We start from the raw sequence: 18,742 nt of genomic DNA, 5'->3' as shown, positions 1-18,742 counted from the left end.
GTAGGGAATGACAACCACCATGATAGCCACGTTGGCCTAACGAGCTCAAGTCAGCCATAGCCAAAGTTTCCACTGTTTGCACATAATCAATAAACAAAGAACCGTGTGGCCAGTATGAGGCAAAAATCCCTCCACTGTGTATGACCAATATGACTTGATCACCCAGTTCATATGCGGCAAACTGGATGACTGGGAAAAGGAACTACCATATAAATGACACATATGCTCGTATGTTTATTCATTGTATGTTTAGGTATTCACCAGCTCTTCCGCATACAAGCGGCTGCATTCACAAGCTCGCGAGAGCTGCACTAAGCAGCATCTGACAGTGCCTCTTCTGTGGCACATCCAGCTAGAAGCTTCCATAAATTTTTGTTAAATGCTGTACTAGTACAGTTGAACCTCGATACATCAAATGTGGATATATTGAATGATTGCTTATACCAAACTCTTCCCATATCACATGAAAAATCACATGCATAATTAACTTTTTAAATCAAACGAGGACAGATGTAAAATAGATATATCAAACTCTGTCGTCCCAGATCACATGCCCTCTCATGACACGCGATAGGCTTTTCCGCAACACACACGAAGATATCGGTGGTGTGGTATGTGTCTCCGACTGCTACACGCTAGGCTACATGCATGTACTGATTGCGCCGGAAGCGCCACTTGACTGCATGTGCTCTGGCGACAGGCTTTCCCACAACACACTTCAAAGATAGTGGTGGCGTGGTGAACTTTTCCGACTGCTACACTAGCCTATATGTTCGCATGGATCGCATCAGAAGCAGCAGTCGAAGGTAGCAGCGCGCACAGGCGGCAGCTTGGCTCGTTTGAAAGTGCAGTGCATTTGATGCACTGACTCCTCAGTATGATCTGTGCTGCTGCGTATGGTGTTGCAATGGCTGAAACACGAAGAAGCAAATGTCACTGACATTTGTGGCAAAACCGGAGGTTATCCGGCGTGTCGAGAATGGAGACAAGAAGTCCATCGTTACCACGTAGTAGCACGGCTGAGTTGACGGACGCGGAGATTACCCTAGAGGTTACAGCCGAGCGGCATAAAAATGAAGCTGCTGAACATGATCCCACTAGCACTGATGTTGCCCTGCTCACAACTTTGAGTGAGGCTCTGGCTGCCTTGGTCCCTGTACGCTGCCACTATGGTGCTATATAAGCCGCTGGTCTGGCGCTCTTGGGTTATGTATTATGTAGAGGAGGCCATGGTTAGACATACGGTCACCAATAAGAAGCAAACTACATTGCAGTTATTTAAGCCAAAGAAATAAATTGCTTATTTCAGGCTTCAAATGAGTATTCACAGCGCTGTGAGTGATTTATTCATTAACTTGCACAGGACTCTGACATGTCTTTTATGTCACTTCCAATGTATAAATTCTGGCTACGTTGAACCATTTTGCTATCCCTGTGCTGCTCAATATATGTAATCGAGGTTCGACTGCGGCTGTAATATGCAAGGGATGCCGAGCGACACAGCTGTGCATTCTGCAAGGTTCAGAAAACGGGTGAAATACTGGCTTGTCTTCCCTTTTGTCAATGCACTTCTGTTGTTTTCAGTCCTCATAAGCAGATTTCCGCGTTTTTGTTTTGGCAGACATTCTTGTTTCCACCACGGAGGTGCACCAAGCAAACAGCAAAATGCCACTGCACTTGCTCCAATTCATAGAATCTCTTCCTTCTCTATGCCCCAACAGTGGCTAATGCAACACGGCTTGGGTCTCCTAAGGCTCTCCATTACATTGGTAGCTGCTGTGGGTTCTTTCAGCTGCTACATGTTCATCCCCAAATCATACCATGAAACTCGCACAGCCACACACACAGCTGCACAGCCTTTGCAGTTGCTGTGTGCATCTCCATGGAGGTTGCTTAACAACTCTTGTCACATACCAGAAGAACAGCAATAAAAATCTCAGTACTAGCATAGTTCTTTTCACCTGATATCGCTGTCATGACAAAAGAATGTTGAATGTTATAAGGGAACATCAACTGTAATGTTATGTGTACATTGCTGAAAACCACTTCGCAAACAAAACTACAAAGGCTTGTCAAAGTAGAACCCCTGCTGCCAGTTAAGGGCAGTAGCCTTTTACCCTGCCTTGCTTCTAGGTACTAATGACATTATAGCGAGGGGACAATAATACTGACAAACCACAGCAAGAAACCATAGTTTGGACAACCATCCCAGTTAACTGTGGCACTGGAGTTCTACTTGGATGGCCCTTTGTGAATTTTCTTTCGTAAATGTAATGCTCTTGCACACACAGCTTTTACTCCGAGGCACAGCAATGAAATTCAAAAAAAGAAATTGTGGCCTAATACAGTTGGCTTCTGTTAATTCGACTCTGGCTAATTAGGTATTTCAGTTAGTTAGATTCTGTCCAAAGGTCCTGGTCAGTGCCTACACATTTCTATAGGCCTAAACTTTAATTATTTCAATCCTAAAATAGGCCTGACGTAGTTCTGCGGAAACCCACTAGGTGGAAAGAAGTAATTAATAAAGAGAAAATCGGACATCCACCCGTTCGTAGCAATTGCTACAAAGGAAACCCATAAGGGTTCCTTGAAAGAAAAGCCTCAGAGTTGAAAAATTCGTCCTGGTCCCTGTACGCCACTTTTCCCACCGCCTTTCCAGGGCAGCCGCTCTACCGTCTGAGCTAACCAGGCGGCTAGCAGATGGAAGGACGAAGTCGAATTTGTCGACAACATGAAGCAAAGGCAAGTGTTTGACGTAGTATTTCTGCAGAAACCCGCAAGGTGGAGAGAAGTAATTAATAAAGGGAAAATCAGATATTCACCCGTTCGTAGCAATTGCTACAAAGGATTGCTACAACTGCTCTTGCGTTTGCTTCGAGTGGTTGACATCCTTTTGTCATCTTAGAGGGTGGATGTCTGATTTTCCCTTTATTAACTAAAATTGGCCTTCGCCAAATAATTCCAACTTGACCAATCAGTACACAAGCACCTGCCCCCTATGATGACCCCAATAGCGACCCCTTTAGTGGCAGCATCTGCTGTGGTGGAACTTAGGGGATAACGAATAACACGTCACCTCCTGTCGAAAATGTCTATTTTTGGCCTGCCCTAGAAAGATTTTCCAGCTATAAGTTCAGATTACGGTATTTGCCCAATTCTAAAGTGCGCCTTCATCCTTACCAAGAAAACTAAGTTGAAAATTGCCTGCGTGGTGCAATCAGATACAAAACCAAAACCGCCTTCACGGCATTCATGTGCTTTACTGCAAATTACAGATGTATTGTGGCGATGCTGACTTTAGGAAACTGGTAGCCACTAAACACATACAATGCCTCTTCTAACTACATGCCAGCCAGATGGCTCGCTCTCCCATTGTTGGCGTTCTGCCGCGAAGTTGTGTGCTTTCACCGAGGGGTGGTGCCACGCTCTAACACTGTCTCGCGCAGTGCTTCTATGCGTCGGGAACAGTCGTTCCAATGGGTGGGGCGCAGCAACGACTTCTCGTTCAACATTTCGGGCATTAAAATTTAAACACTTGCTGTGGCTGCTAGCAGATTATCACATGTAGATGTTAAAATATATTTCGCATCAGTGCCAAGTAAATCATCACGAACTTTCAGTACCGGCACGGCACCAAGCAGGAAGAAGAGCTATCGGTCTGGTTCGATAAACATGCAAAAATGAAGGACACCGCGTAGTAGAGACGCAAGTACACATATAAACTGTGTTTATTTCACCCTTACTGTGGGCAAGTAAAATGATTACGCATTGTCTACTTCCTCATGAAGAACAAGATCACAGCTTCACAGGGATGGCCAGCTATAGCTTCAAAACTTTGCAGGACAATGGTTCCCGCTCAAGAAGCTCATCATCTCAAGAATCATTTTTCTTTGCTTTTCGTCGCACTTTTCGCAACAGAGCACAGGAAGTTCCATGAGAGCCCAGACGCTTCTTTCAACGCAGACTTCTAACGGCCTAGCAATAGAGCTTCTGTTGTTGAGCACGATATCAGCAAATCTCCGAAGCCCTCTCAGAACATTTACCAGCTCCTCATTCGGGTAGTAAAGTTCTCCTCAGCCCTGGTGAGCGATGAGACCGTGTAGGGGATTGTTGCTTTTAGGCGCCTGCAGGAGCGAAACGCAATTTCCGCATGGGAACGATGAACCCTCCTGTTAAAGCTACACTGGCCACATCCGGGTTTGAAACGAGTGGAATTGTGCTGACGCACTGGTCATACAGTTTCTCCTCTGCTACATTGAGAAGCTTCTCCAGCGCTTCATTGAGCAGGTGGTAGTGCCGGTTAGCTGGAATGAACACGTTGCTATCACTCGAAGCAGCAACAATTCCCGTCTTGAGCATCTTCTCCAGCCCCTATACAGCACTTTTCACATCCAGCGCATCATTGCACCCGGCACTTCTGTGCAGGAATCCAAACAAGGATTCAATTGGGTCACTTGACATTTTTCTCGTCAACACAAACTTGAACTTTCTGACAAGAAGCAGATGTCAAATGCACTCGACATTTGACTTTGTTGTTGTCACGAGTGCATGGTAGGTTTCCTTTGTGAGAAAATTCTCAGGTTTGCTCTTCTGAGTTCCTCCGTGTAAGCAAGAAATCTGAATCCAAGCCATCTGTCTCTCATCATCAACTGATGTGAATTGACGTGCGTCAGGATCATTTCGATGAATGTGTTTTTGGCAGTTGCTCACATCCATGAGAGTAAACCACTTCTGTAGACTTTCATGAAGTATATTGTTGGCCCTGCTGTAGTGAACTCTGCATCACAAGTACAGCCAGCCTCGTCCGTCAGGTAGCCTAATGCTGCTGTTACTGGAGCACTGAACAATTGCACGGCTGACCACACATTCATTTTTTCAATGTCTGAGGGATACAAGTGCTTGCGCATAAGGTACCGTATCGGCCGTATTGTCGAGTGCTGTTTCATTCTGTACAATGTCTTCAAATACTTGGAAGATATTTCTTGCGAGCCACCTATATCTTTCGCCAGGAATTGCGATCTTATATTTTTCACAATGTGACTTTGGTGGAAGGCAAGGAATAGAGGTTTCGTGGTATTATAGGGATGAGGAGCAAGTGCTTTCACCTCCCGTTTGCATAATGTATCCATCGCAACGACATTGATCTGGTGGTTGTCGGTGACGAGACACACAACATCAAATCCCACATCTTCTACTCTTCGGATGACGTGGCGAGTGCAAGTGACGAGCTGCTCGCCGGTGCATCCCTTTGTAAAAAAGTAAGCAACTGGTATTTTTAATTTCCCATGCAGGCCGCAAAGCAGGAAGCACAAGAGAGAGTTAGCCAGAGTGCAGTTTTCTGATTCAGTAACAAGGTGCTGTAGGTCAGAACTGAACTTAACTTCCCCAACAAAAGCGTCTCTTTGCCTATGATATTCCAGCTTTTGTTGGATTCTCATTTCATCCAGAACAAGTCCAAATGTTTTAGCCTCCGGACTATGTAGCGATTCAAGTTCTGCTTGTAGCCGACAGCGCACCAATTCACTAAATCCGATTTCTCCAGATATTGTCCCAATATATTTCTGCAGGGTATTTCGACATGGAAGCTTCAGCAGCTCCTCGGACCTTGGTTGTTCATAGGCCTTGGCAGACAAGTTTCTTTGAATGATGCAATGTCTCACTGTTGGCTCTGAACATGCTGGCCGTTTCTTCTTGCAGTTTTTTATCTGGTCCAGAATAAACGTCGCCTTCATACTTCCCTGTTCCGCATCGGATGCAACTTCCAAAAATGTGTTCACGTAGCTTTGCTCTTTGAGTTTTTGAAGCTCTTTCTTGTAGGAATCTACAGTCCTCTGAAGCATTTCATTCCTTTTCTTGAGTGCGCACTTTTTTTTCCCGCCATCGTTTCCATTCGACAAAAACGCTTGGAGAGCATGCTGTCGTGGACGTCTGCACATCGTAGGAGCGCGTTGCATAAACTTTGGTCTGCAGCAGTTTCGTAAGACTTGAAAAATTAGCATCTGCCTCACCTGCGTCCTTGCAACTGCCTTGAGCGTGCACAGCGTCTGGAGTCGCCACGTTGAGTAAGGAACACCACGCTGCACTTTCATCTGCGTTGGTCAAGGCACACTCATATCCAACTTGCCTTCTGTTGTATGGAATATGTCCACTTTTGCTGCTTAGAGAGGCAATGCTTGATGTAGCCGTTCTGCTGGTACTCCCGTCGACCGAGCATAGCTTTGACGAACCGTCTGTTGAAGGCTCTCGCTTACATTTCCGAATGCTGGCATCACTTCTTGTGGTTGCGGGAGCCTTTCTCATGTACAAAGGGTAGCCAGAGAAAATGCTAGGCACAACGCCTGGTTTCGGCTGCCAGTTCTTGCAATTTATCTTTGAAGTTCGATGCGTTGAAACGCAGGCTGCACACTACTGAATAATTGGAAGTAGAATTTGGCTCCCAGTCCTTTCTGGAAATCGCTTTGAGTTGCCATGCATGTGCATCGAGGTTGGCGGGTATCTTGTGAAACGAGACGCCCGGCTCCTTTTTACGCTGACTCTGCGTGCACAATGGCACGCAGCGATACCGCATAATTGCAGCATTTAGTGCTAGAGAAGCCTCGAAAAGCTTGGAACAAGCAAGCGCACGCATGCACCACGCAGCACCACGAGGGAACATAGTGTCAGACCTCAGTGCCTCTAGTGGCCTCCCTGAGATGGTGGTAGGAAAGGGTTCAGCAGTGCTCTCGCCGCCCGTTTGACTGGCATATAGTTAGAGGAGGCGTTGACACATATTAGATTGTTGCCTACTTTTCTTGCTAAGAATTCAGGTGCGTGTTAGATTTCTACTTTGTTTAAGAGCTGCAATGTCATTTCTATGTTAGTTTTCGAGATCGGACATGTAGAAAGTGGACACGCATTTGATTCAAGGGCATGTTAAAACCTCAAAAATACTGCCAAATGAATTGGCGGTGTTCTGGCATTTTTTCTGTATCTTGCTTAATTCGACCCACCAGTTAATTCGATCAAGTTCTTCGATCCCATCAGGGTCCAATTAACGGTAGTCGACTGTACCAGAAAGTGGCTACCTAATGCTTTTGTTGCCACAGCAGTCAAGTTACAGATTTCCACTCTGTAGTGGTGCCTAGTGGCTGCATACTTTAAGTACAAATGGAAGAAATTACAGCGTCACCTCGCAATACATAAACACCTCATTAATGTGTCCTTGGTAGGAATGCACAATGACAACACAAATACTAACACTAACTGGTAAATACAAACTTGCACCTATTAGTTCAACGCCCCCTCCCCCTAAAAACAAAAACAACAACAACAACAAATTAAGTCTAAAAATGTGAACAGGAGCAGTTTCATGTTTGATCCAGATGCTAAAAGGAATTTTCGGCTCTTCTATACGACTTCGCGATTGAGAAAAGGCAATACCCAATAGGGGTATGCGAACATTTCAACCTTTCAAATAATGATTCAAATATTGCCCTATTCAATTCGGTCTTCAAATCTAATATTAATATTCATTAATACAAATAGAGTAAATCCTCATTATAATGATGTTGTAGGGGGAGCCAGAATTACTTTGTTATCTTCATTACTTTGTCATACAGTCTACACTCGTTACAACGCACCCACATACAACAGACTTTCGGATATAATGGACCATATTTCAGCCTTAGTTTGTTCTACCTATTTCATTAATGAAACAAAGTTCGCTTTTAATGGAGCGCGCTACAACAAACTGTCGGCTACAGCGGACGAAATTAGCGGCAATTTTTGTCAAAATCGAGCGTATAAAGCGGACTTTTGACTTCTCAACACGGTCTGGCAACTGACTTGAGAGAGTCAACCAACGATCGCGGCTCCATAACTTGCACGGGAGGGAGGGAGGGAGGGAGGAAGGAAAGCAGGCCGAAAGCGCGCAGTCTTTCTTGTGCGAGGCGCGGAGGGTGGAGGAGGCAAGGGAAAGAGGGGGAGGCGTTCTACTTCATATGCTTCATAACATGCAGCATAATGACAAACTTGATAACACTGTGAATATACTATGGTGAGAAGATCAATGATGAGGACAATAGTTAATTACCCAAAAACTATTAGAAAAGTATTCAATATTCAATTCACTTCTGGTACCATTTGATTCGTATTCAAGTCAGTCTCGTAAACTGCTATTTGCACACCCCTAACACCCAACATCCTCTTTAAAAATTAATTCTTCAAGCTTTGCCTGGTACATGTATCCATTTGTGCAGCGATACCAAGAATAAGAATCAGTGCACCTTTTTTAAACACAATGCCTGCCGCCCCATTACAGCGACTGTTTTATGTTGAAACTCTACGAAGGGCAGTTTCAAGTGAAAATGGCAAATCAGAATGTATGATTACTGTATTTACTTTATTCTAATGCAATTTTTTTTCTTTGAAGAAAACATGTGAAAATTGCCCACACATTACAATCAAACATGAAACTGCTTTTGCAACAATGGCAACAGCCTACTGACAAAACCAGAATCATGGCCGTTGTCACCAGATGGTGACAGAACAAGTTTACAATCGGACATGAAACTGCTTCTGCAACAATGGCAACAGCCTACTGACAAAACCAGAATCATGGCCATTGTCACCAGATGTTGACAGAACAAGTTTACACGTAGGCTGGAGACAATGTGCCACTTATCAGACAAAACCTCATTTAACAGCGAGCAGTTACCTTACATGCTTAGCTAGAGGTAACATAGCTGCATCGTGTGTTTTATTTTTGGGGTATCAAACTCTTGTGCTGTATTACAAACTGGCAAAGCCGTCTTTCTCTGCACATTGTGTGTGTGTGTGTGTGTGTGTGTGTGTGTGTGCGTGTGTGTGTGTGTGTGTAGTATATATATATATATATATATATATATATATATATATATATATATAGAGTGAGAGAGAGAAAGCAATACAAGAGCTGTCCAAGAGTGGCAACAATGAATGTGAAGTGTAAATACATATCCAGTTAATGGAGGTAGACTCCACAGGTTTTATCTTTTTCCGATTGCCAGAATTAGAGGCACTTTATTAGTTAAAAAAAGGAGCGAACGTTAGATTTGGGTGCACAGTGCTTTCTACTTTGAACCCGTAAATCCAGCTGCAGATTTGATCCATGAGCATGCCAGATTCAGGTAAATACTGCAAAATAAAGCAGCGGTGTGCTCGAAGTATTTTTCTTTCTGCCTCTTCTATTAATTCAACCTGCCAGAAATTTAGATCAGCTCCATCGGCGACATCAAAGTTGAATTAACTGAAGTTGACTGTAATAAACCACACATGCATACCCTCAAATCATGCACTAGCACATTAATTTCATCAACTTAGTTACACAAATGAGGTTCACTATGAGGCAGCATACCTTTTCAGACATGCCCCACTCCTTGACCATGTTGGTGGCAAGAGCAGTTGCCTGCTTCAGGTCACTTGAAGCACCTGGCATAAATACGCAAAGCAAATGTTTACATGCACCATGTTAAGGTGCCTTGCTATGAAAGACTTCTCACCAACACCTCTCACCAGCTCAATAAATCTCTCCCTCATCACTGCAAACATGCACTTTCAGACTGGTGCAGTACATGCAACACTCGCAATACTCAGCCAGTGATCACGCTTCATCTCGGCCAATAAATGTACAGGCTTGTAAACACCGAATCAATGTTTCAGCGGATTCCACCATCTGCCTGTTTTACTGGACAAAGCGTGAGCAGTACTTGTGTCGACTAGTCACGTACCAAAGAAAGTCCTATTCGTATACATTAACTATGCACTCCCTCTAAGTTTGACTCGTATCATAACTCCCTCCACTGGTCAATAAACCCACCAGTGGTGGCTTTCATGTTTGATGATGGTACAGGGGAAACCATTTATAACAAACTCTGCGATAAGCAGTCGCATCAGTAGTTTGTTGTTGTGAAGTCACCCTGCAAAGTGCACAAAAATTTAGCTACGCTGAGGCTGGCGTTGGCAGTTACATTTCAACACCACTTTGGTACAAAAATCGGATTCTGAGTATCTTCATTCTTTTTTCCGGCACCTCCCCATATCTTCCCACATTTCCCAGCCCGTTCCGATCACCTGCCATTCCAAAACAACAAGTGCAGCAGTCACCATTTTTTTCTTCGAGTGTTTGATACATTTTACTATCGGTGGCGCACAAGTGGACTCTGCATATGATAGTGAAGCATTCTAGTTGGCTGCAAACTGAAACTATTCCAGGAGGCCAGCAATTTGCAAAGGTCATGCCATTACAGCTACAGCATCAAGGACACTCACCCCAAGAGCCACGCAGTTGCATTTTCTAGGTCACTTGGGCAGAGAAAGTATGAAGTTCGAAAGCCGTAACACCATCGTGAACTATTATCAGCAACGACAAACAAAACGACAACGAACCGTGATCGCCCAATAACAGCATAGTAACTACCAACTCTTTCCAACTTGACATGGCAGTGAGGCATCATGCCGCATTTATGCCAACGGGCCATGTGAATATCAACAGCAAGTATAATATAGCAAGGCTTGAGAGGCCGTTGTTCCAAACTGTGGTCCAAATCGTCCTAATAGGTGTAGCACAGGCAATGCCGCATGGAGAACTGCATAAATATAAGAGGAGCCTCCAAAATAGCACCGGCACTACGCTTTTCTTCTCACGCTTTCATTCCACCATCGACGAGAGCGGTCTTTCGTCGCGGTAAGATCGTGCCACCAGTGTCAGCGGCGACAACACCCAAGGGATTGTCACATCGACCCTTACTCATAGCAGCTTGCCATCACCCCTTGCAGGAACATCGACGCGGTCTGGCCTCTGCAGCTGACACTGCGGATGAGGACAGCCCTCCCCACTTCACACCACCCTGTCCCCCCTTCGGGAGCACAGATGAGATCACCTATGCGGTGGCGGATGCCGTGGCCACCGGCAACTGAGTGCATGCCCTGCCGTTTCCCCTCCACTCCTCCTCCAGTTTCCTCCTCACATGTTTTTCTTTTATCTACCGCTGTGCTCCGCATTCGCTTTCATCTTTCGCCTGTGCCTGTTCACTTGTTTATGAGGTATAATGCCACTGCTCAATGCAGGAACGGATGATTACGAGCTCGGCTCTAAAACTGTCATCCACTTGACAGTAGCACAAAATTAGCATCGCTACTCAACGCCCCGGAGAGGCGCTATTCCCAGTTTCAATCTCCAAACTGGGATGAATTTTTCTTCAACGCCAAATTTTTCTTTCTGAGGAACCCACAAGGTCTTCCTTCGGAGTTTCATGCTACTCTAGATGGGTGACAGTTTATTCCTTTCCCAAGTTGAACACTGTGGCAATAAAGACGACAACAGGAGAGCGCGTGCAGTAACGAAATCAAGCGCATACTAGAAGGGGGAGGGGAGCCTAGGCAAGCACGTGGTAATGTGCTAACTTCGGCTGGTCGGAACATGTCTGAAGAAAACGAGTAACAGCACAGGACAAGGGGATGTGACTTGAGACAGACAAAGCGCTTCGCCTGTTTCAGTCATGTCCTGTTGTCCCAGCACTGTTACTCGTTCTCTTCAAGAAGATAGGAAAGAAGGGCACGTGCCACTCTGCTTGCATCTCCCCTCGTCATTTTCACTGCACACGACAATACGGTAGTTAGCAACATGTCAAACCTTCGCCTCTGACGTGGGTTTGTGCAAAAGGTGGTTTGTGGAAGTGATAAATTTTCAATATACTAACCGTTGTACAGTTTTTGGAGCTCTAATTGGTGGAAGTGTTTCTCTATTCAAATACTTTGCTGGGACCAATTGAGCAGTTGGTTGGTGTCAACTAATTATCTGTAGATAAAATAAGAGATTTCGAATTATTGGGATTTCACTGTATTATGTGTTCTTGCATTAGTTTTGCACTGGCATGTCAGGATGAAACATGCCCACTGATATAACCTGGAACTGAAACAATTACGGTCAGCCCTAACATTGTGAAAGTCCAAGTATATAAATGATGATGCAGGGACTCTGCCCCTGCATCAGAATCCTCAGAAAATTTCAAGAATGACTTCTGGGGGTTTTCATTGGCTACAAACAAATGGCATCAAATGTTTATGGGCTGGGGAATCTGAGGAAAAATCTAAATCCCCACAAGACATCTGCTCTAGCCTGAAATTATGAGTTGCAGAGTGCAGTGGTCATATGATCAGCACACTGGTGCAATTTTTTGTAGTATTATACAGTCAAACTGACTTACAGTGATCCCAGATACAATGATCTATTGGTTATGATGACCACATTTCAGTGCATTTACAATTTTCCAACCCTGCCTATTGAAACTGCTTCCAGATATAAAGAATGTTTCTTAAATCGCCATACTGTTACAATGAACGCTCCAAACCCAGGCACGGTAAAAAGAAGATGCACGCGAGGTACCAAAGCACAAAACGGTGACCAAACTGGGTGCATGACAGCGTGTGCTCCACTCCAGTCCAACCGCGACAATAATACAGTCCCTGAGATGAACAAGCGACCGCTACGCGCAGATTTAGGAAGCAGCGAATAAGGTCACACAATGCCAAGGCATGCCGCCGGGACGGAGGCGTACAGCATAAACAGCATGTCCACCACTGTGATATCAGATGCCACAATGGCATCACTCTCATTTTTGCGCTATGGTCTGTGCGGCACCACATGCATTACGCCTGTTTCAATGACTTGAAACGACCATCTCTGTCATTCCATCATGGGAACAATGGCCGCTCAAGGGTTCCTCTTGACGCAGCACAGGTCGGTGAGAACACCGCACCATGCGCAATCACCACGCAATGTTGCAAAGGCTCAGCAGTTACTACGCTGTTATTAGGAGATTACAGTTCGGCGGTGCTTCGGTTGCACATGACCACGGTTCGTGGCGACATTTAACTTTTGAACATCGCATTTTCTTTTGCCTGAAGCGACAGAGATAACATAATTTTACGCTTCTTGTGTGGTTGATGCACAGTCGTAATGCCAAGACAATGATGTCCAAGACCTTTGCAGAATGCAGGCATGCTGCAGTAGTTCTCAAAGTTTACACTTCCAGACAATTCAATCGCTTCACTCTCTTGTGCACATTACAGCCATGTCGTGCTGGTAGTAAAATATATCACAGTAAAATATATCGCAAACCCTCAAATAAAACATGGTGGCTGCGCAGTTTCTAAATGTACGACACCACATTTCATTCTTTAGATGTTTCTAACGCAAGTTTGCAGCTAGGTGTGGGAATGCACCGGGAACAAAAATGACACTGAAAATCTGGTTTTTAGACTTAAGTGTGCCGAATTGCAACTGTTGCTGCCAGCTTCAATGCAGTTAATTTTTTAGTGTATTTAAGGGCGAGTCCATATATAATGACCCCTTTTCGCAGAACAATCAAGTTCTTTATAAACAAGTTCTACTGTAGTTTATATGCACAAAAACTGAGCCTTTGTGGAAAATTTACAACAGTGAGAGCTTACAACATGAAGCATAGTTATGGGTTTACACTGAAATCAGCAAAGTGCCACGAGACAGATTCTTGTTCTTGCCAGTGGCATAAAGTGAGTGCACATATTTTCTCTTATCTGATGTTGCCTGTGGTAAGTGCCGCAAAAAGACTGGCAATGCAACCAGTGTTACCTGAAGTGATTTTCTCGGAGCCAAACACAAGTTCCTCGGCTGCCCTGCCTCCCATGAGTGTGTCCATAGTGGCCATCATCTGGGCCTTGGTGACGTGATAGTGCTCCTTCTCAGGAATGTATGCAGTCTGCAAGGGAAAAGAGTGAGGAAGCCGTACTCAAAAGAAAGGCAAACATGTCAGAAGAGACTAATCTGCAAAGCACAAGTGACCCACCATGACAACGGTCTTCTTCTGCTGAGACATGCACCAGCAATTAAATACTGACAGTAATGAGCGTGCAGCGATCCGCACCCTTCCTCGTGTGCTTTGATGACACTTCTTCCCCCCCCCTCAAAGGATACCCCCCACCCATACGCATCAGCCACGAGGCTGAGTGTGCCGAGATCTGTAAAGTTACATTTTCTATGTTGCTTAAGCCTGAAAGATGGGTTAGAATGCCATTGCAAACCCCAACAAGCAGCGACGTAGACTGTCGCCAAACCATGATCTGTCAATACCCGCATAATAACCACTGACCTTTTCCAACTATGCTTGGCGGCTATGCACCGTGCCACATCTACACTGAATCAGGGAAAACTAATATCAACAGCAATGACAGCAAAGCTTGAGTGGCTGTTGGTCCAAATTGTACAAACAGGCGTAGTGCACGTGGTGCCTGCCGCAAGGAGAACTGTGCAAAAACTAGTTTCGCACAGACAATTTATGGCCCAATTTTCGTTGTTAAAAAATGGCTTGCATTATAATCGGGTAAATCGAGCTATGTTTATTGCCGGAAAATCTTCCTAGGGCAGGCCGAAAATAGGTGTTTTTGGTGAGAAATGACGTGTGCTTGATGCATACTCTGTCCCCTATCCAGACAACGCACAACATCCGACGAACATTAAAAAAAAAAAAAACGCCATCCCACGTCTCATGACAGATGTACTGCAGGCATACATGGGACGTAGGATTCAGCAAAGTCCCAACAATGAGCAATTGCAGACATTATCGGGATCTGTTGGAAGAGTTGGCCAGCAGCACGTTTGAATGCACACGAAACGGCCCATTAAGCTGTGCGCTTCATTGTTTTTATTTTTGCTACTAATCCAAAAATGCTGATGGGCCATATATTGGTTACATATGAAGTTTATGCACACCTTGAGGGCCAATTACTCCTGCACAAATTATAAATATCGCATTTCTTCCCTGTCAGGAATGTAACACGCAAATTTCGATGGATTGCGCCGGTTATTTCTCCTTTCTCGCCCTGCTAGCACTGCCAGTGGTGGTGTGGTCATGATACAACGTTCATATTTTCTTGGGGCCTGATGACTGTAAAATTCATGCACTTAAGCAGCCTGATGACAAGTTGTGCAAGTCTTATTGCTCCACTCATTTGAATGCGAAAAAGACCCAATCGGGATTTCCATGGGGCATCTTTTGGTGTTTCAGATGGGAGGTTCTCTGGATTAGCATAGGACACTTTAGGAACATTCCTGAGATCCTCAACACCCTTACAGGGACATCTATCAAACATCCTTAGGATGTCTGTGTTGTCTGGGAAAGCTCTTAAATGGGTCATTATCCCCTAGAGGTGTCACTATCGGGGTCACCATAAAGGTCAGTACATGTATGCTGAATGGTCAAGTTTGAATTATCTGGCAAATGCCAACGTTAGGACAAAAATAACAAAAGTTTGGGCTTATAGAAATGCATCAACGCTGTCCGGGACCTTTGAAAGGGATGGAATTAAAAAAAAATTTAATTACCTGGCATCAAAATAACGAATGTATTTTGTATAACTGATAGATGATTATAAGTGGGTTCGACTGTAATCATGTCTTTTGAATGGTGCATTTGACGGCCGTGATTGCACAGCAAACGAGAGAGCACTTCCAGCAGCACCACACTGACTACATCTGCATGCCTTGCACTGCTTCACTGATGTAGGTACTTTCTCTTTCTGCAGAAGGAAAGCCAGACGGACTAGTTGGATACTGTACATTGCAATAGTCAAATCTCAATATAACTAATCACGCGGGGCCGCCAAAAATTGTTCGTTATTCTGAAAGGTCGTTATAGTGAAAGTCCCAAAATTAACCATTCAGCCCATCAACCCATCAGTTCATAAGTTGTCACCATTTGAGCTATCCACAAAAACGTCGCTGTTGGCTCTCAGCATGTGCTGTTGCTATTTTCGATAGATTCCGCCGCTACGCACCACTGAAGCACCGTGAGTGAAGCGCGCAAAGCAGACGCTGATGTGAAGAAAACTGCCAGCAAAAAGGAAGCTACATGTCGCTTCCAAAGTGCAATGTTTGTTTGTTTTGACATTTCACTGCAACTGTCTCACTCGGGACGGACACCTTAAGTATGCAAAACGCAAGCAAACAACACCGTATGGAAAGTGCGACCTCGTGGCATCTCCACAAGTACAGAGGTTACATTTCTCCACATGCGTAGCTAAAACGGCAGCACAAAGAAGCACGAAAGACAGAGGCACGTGCAGAGAGAAGGGTGAAAGAAGGAATAGACACGCTTCCATAGCTAGGCCAGACTTGCCTGGGCGAAGCTTGTGCTCGCAAAACCTGATGCGTCATCGCCTCCGGAATAGATTTTAAAAAAAATTATCTCCCCCATTTTCTTTTTTAAGTTATTATTATTGAGCGCTGTCTCAGGTTTTCCAAACCCGTGCGCCGCGGTGTGCACTTTCTGCGCTTGTCGTCTGTCTGCTAGCCTACTGTTTCAGCTGCCGTGAAGGATACACGGGAATATAAGAATCCCCAGGTTTCGCAATATTAGTTCGTAGTACTGAGGCATAGTTAACATTTATTTATTTATTCAAGTTTCCCCTAATGGCCCTCTGCTTGAGGGTATTACATAGGGGGTCTGGTACAAATAAGTGTAGGCGTATGCAAGATTTATAAAAAAAAAAGCAATACAATAAAATATAATACAGTAAGAAATACATAGAAGGTGCAATAAATATAGTACCGAATAGTTACAAAAAAGAAGGTATAAATATTGCATATATATTTACATGTTACATGAACAACACATAAGTGTAATAACTCGAGTTATTGGTTGTTAAAGTACCAGAACAAATCAAGAACATAGTCATACATAGGTACAAAGTTCAGCAGCAATAAATGTACAGAGAAAATGTATAAAGTGAATTAAATTGAATAAAAGTGCAGAATACAAATAAACACATAGAAAAACAAACTAGGGAATTAATAAACACACTGTGTGAAGAACAAACTAGTGGAATGTTAATCAAGGATGGTTGCATGTACGTTATCATGAATGATGTCTTGAAATTTGCTGATGTTAGTTTCTGTAGCAATGTGTGATGGCAACTGGTTCCAATCCTTTGATGTGCGCAGTATGAAAGATGCAGCGCAGTGTTTTAAGCAGAACATTATCTGTTTTACTTTGTTAGGATGGTCCCGGTGAGGAAAGATGGCTGCTGGTTGCTGGAAAATGTTGTTGTGGAGGAATGTGTGATGATAAAGTTTATAAAAAGTGATAAGCGAGCAAGTTTATGCCGATGCGAAAGCTCTTGCAATTGAGCATGGTTTCTTAAAGCAGTGTCACTAGTAAAAGGTGAGTATTCCGAGTAGATGAAGTGAACAGCACGGTTTTAAAGGGTTTCCATGTCGTTAACAATGCAGTGTTTATAAAGGACCCAAATGGAAGACACATATTCAATTTTAGGTCGGATTAACGTGGGGTAAGCAAGTTTACGAAGGTGTATAGGCACTTGTCTAATGTTACATTTAAGATGGCCGAGAGAACGATTAGCAGAAGCAAGGACTGTGCTAATATAATAACCCCATGTTAAGTCAGATTGTAAATGGAGGCCAAGGTACTTGTGTGCTGACGTCAGTTCAATAGGGCTATCGTTTAATTTGTAAGACAAAGGTATGCGGCACACACGGTTTGTAAATAACACAGCCTTTGCTTTACCGTGTTAAGTGCGGAGGCTGCCCTCGGATACCAACTTTTTTGTTTATTGAGGTATCAATGAAATTTTCAGGATAGACTCATAGCAAAAGCATTAGTAGAACTGCAAAATTTTATGCAGTTATGTTCACTGGTTCTCAAGTTACAGCAATATGTCAGAATGGTGCACATGGTTTTCTCATTCCAGGCCTGGAGAACTTTCAAAAGGTGCTGCAGCTGTGAAATTCACTATGATAATTCCCAGATGGATACCTCAGGGCAAAACAGAGCCTTTTTTTTTTATTTCCTTGCTGAAAGATTTTAGCAGACCACCGAATTTAGTGTTGGTGATTAAGATTTTATCAATCAAATTTTCATTAAATATCACAAATCACAGACAATTTACTAGATACACAATAAAAAAAACTTCTGGAAATCTGATGAGCGGTTACAGAGATATGGCTGGAACAAGCAGCCTCACCAGCCAAAAAAGTCATTTTGAGAAAATGAGCTTTGAAAGTTTTGAGCACATATATTGGTCTAAAATAACCCTGCAGCGTAACTGGAGATGTCCTTAGGCACTCTCTTCTTTTGCCGCCTTTCCACCCTCTCTTGCAATTGCTTCTTGGCCTTATTTAAGCACAGAGAATCTTTCTTGGCTGCCTGTTGAATGGCCAGGTGGCCAGGTGTTAGCCCCACTGATGAACATAGCTCTTGGGTGGCCCTGTGGCAGCCAGCATTATATCTTAAAACTGTCTCATGCAGTACTGTCTCCACAGCAATCAGCGACGCATGCTGCTCTTTGGGCATCAGGTACCACAGCATGGAGGGAAATGATTCTGATGCATTCTACGTCTTTGCTCCCAGGCAGCGCTGCAGAAGAGAAGCCTGTGAGAGGTGCTCATAAACAGGTAGCAGTGCTTCTGCAACATAGCCTGGAAGATTATACCGATGCTTCGGAGGTGGCACACCACCACTCTTGCTGGCGTTATGACGACACCACGAGTCTGCACCCTCAGGGCACAAGTCGTGGTGAGGATCCTCGTCCGTCGATGTCATGTACGATGCCATCACTGCATGCTGCATTGCAGCCACATTGTTGGAATTGTTCCGTAGGGCCCAGCCATAATAGTCTTTCAACTTGTGGATGAGTGCCTTTGTCAGCCTGCCCTTCCCTACTAAGCCTT

At 44.2% G+C, this 18,742-nt stretch overlaps 1 protein-coding gene across 5 annotated transcripts in view; it reads right to left on the bottom strand.

Moving 5' to 3' along the window:
- The window catches only part of YME1L (ATP-dependent zinc metalloprotease YME1L), a 156,842-nt gene that overhangs the window by 21,645 nt on the left and 116,455 nt on the right, over positions 1-18,742 (bottom strand). For 4 of the 5 annotated variants that reach the window (XR_012828390.1, XM_075691599.1, XM_075691600.1 and 1 more), the window contains 2 exons: positions 13,631-13,757; positions 9,374-9,447 (listed from right to left, as the gene is read on the bottom strand). The exons of the other annotated variant lie outside the window; for it this stretch is intronic. Coding sequence is in view for 3 of the 4 variants with exons in the window: in XM_075691599.1 (XP_075547714.1) it covers positions 9,374-9,447; positions 13,631-13,757 (201 nt within the window). In the remaining variant the exon portion in view is untranslated. The remainder of the gene's footprint in view (positions 1-9,373; positions 9,448-13,630; positions 13,758-18,742) is intronic. 5 annotated transcript variants of the gene reach the window in all.

The sequence above is a fragment of the Dermacentor variabilis genome, chromosome 5, assembly GCF_050947875.1.
Source record: "Dermacentor variabilis isolate Ectoservices chromosome 5, ASM5094787v1, whole genome shotgun sequence".
Classification (NCBI taxonomy): Eukaryota; Metazoa; Arthropoda; class Arachnida; order Ixodida; family Ixodidae; genus Dermacentor; species Dermacentor variabilis.
The sequence above is the reverse complement of the archived record's forward strand: the minus strand, read 5'-3'. Positions and strand labels throughout refer to the sequence as shown.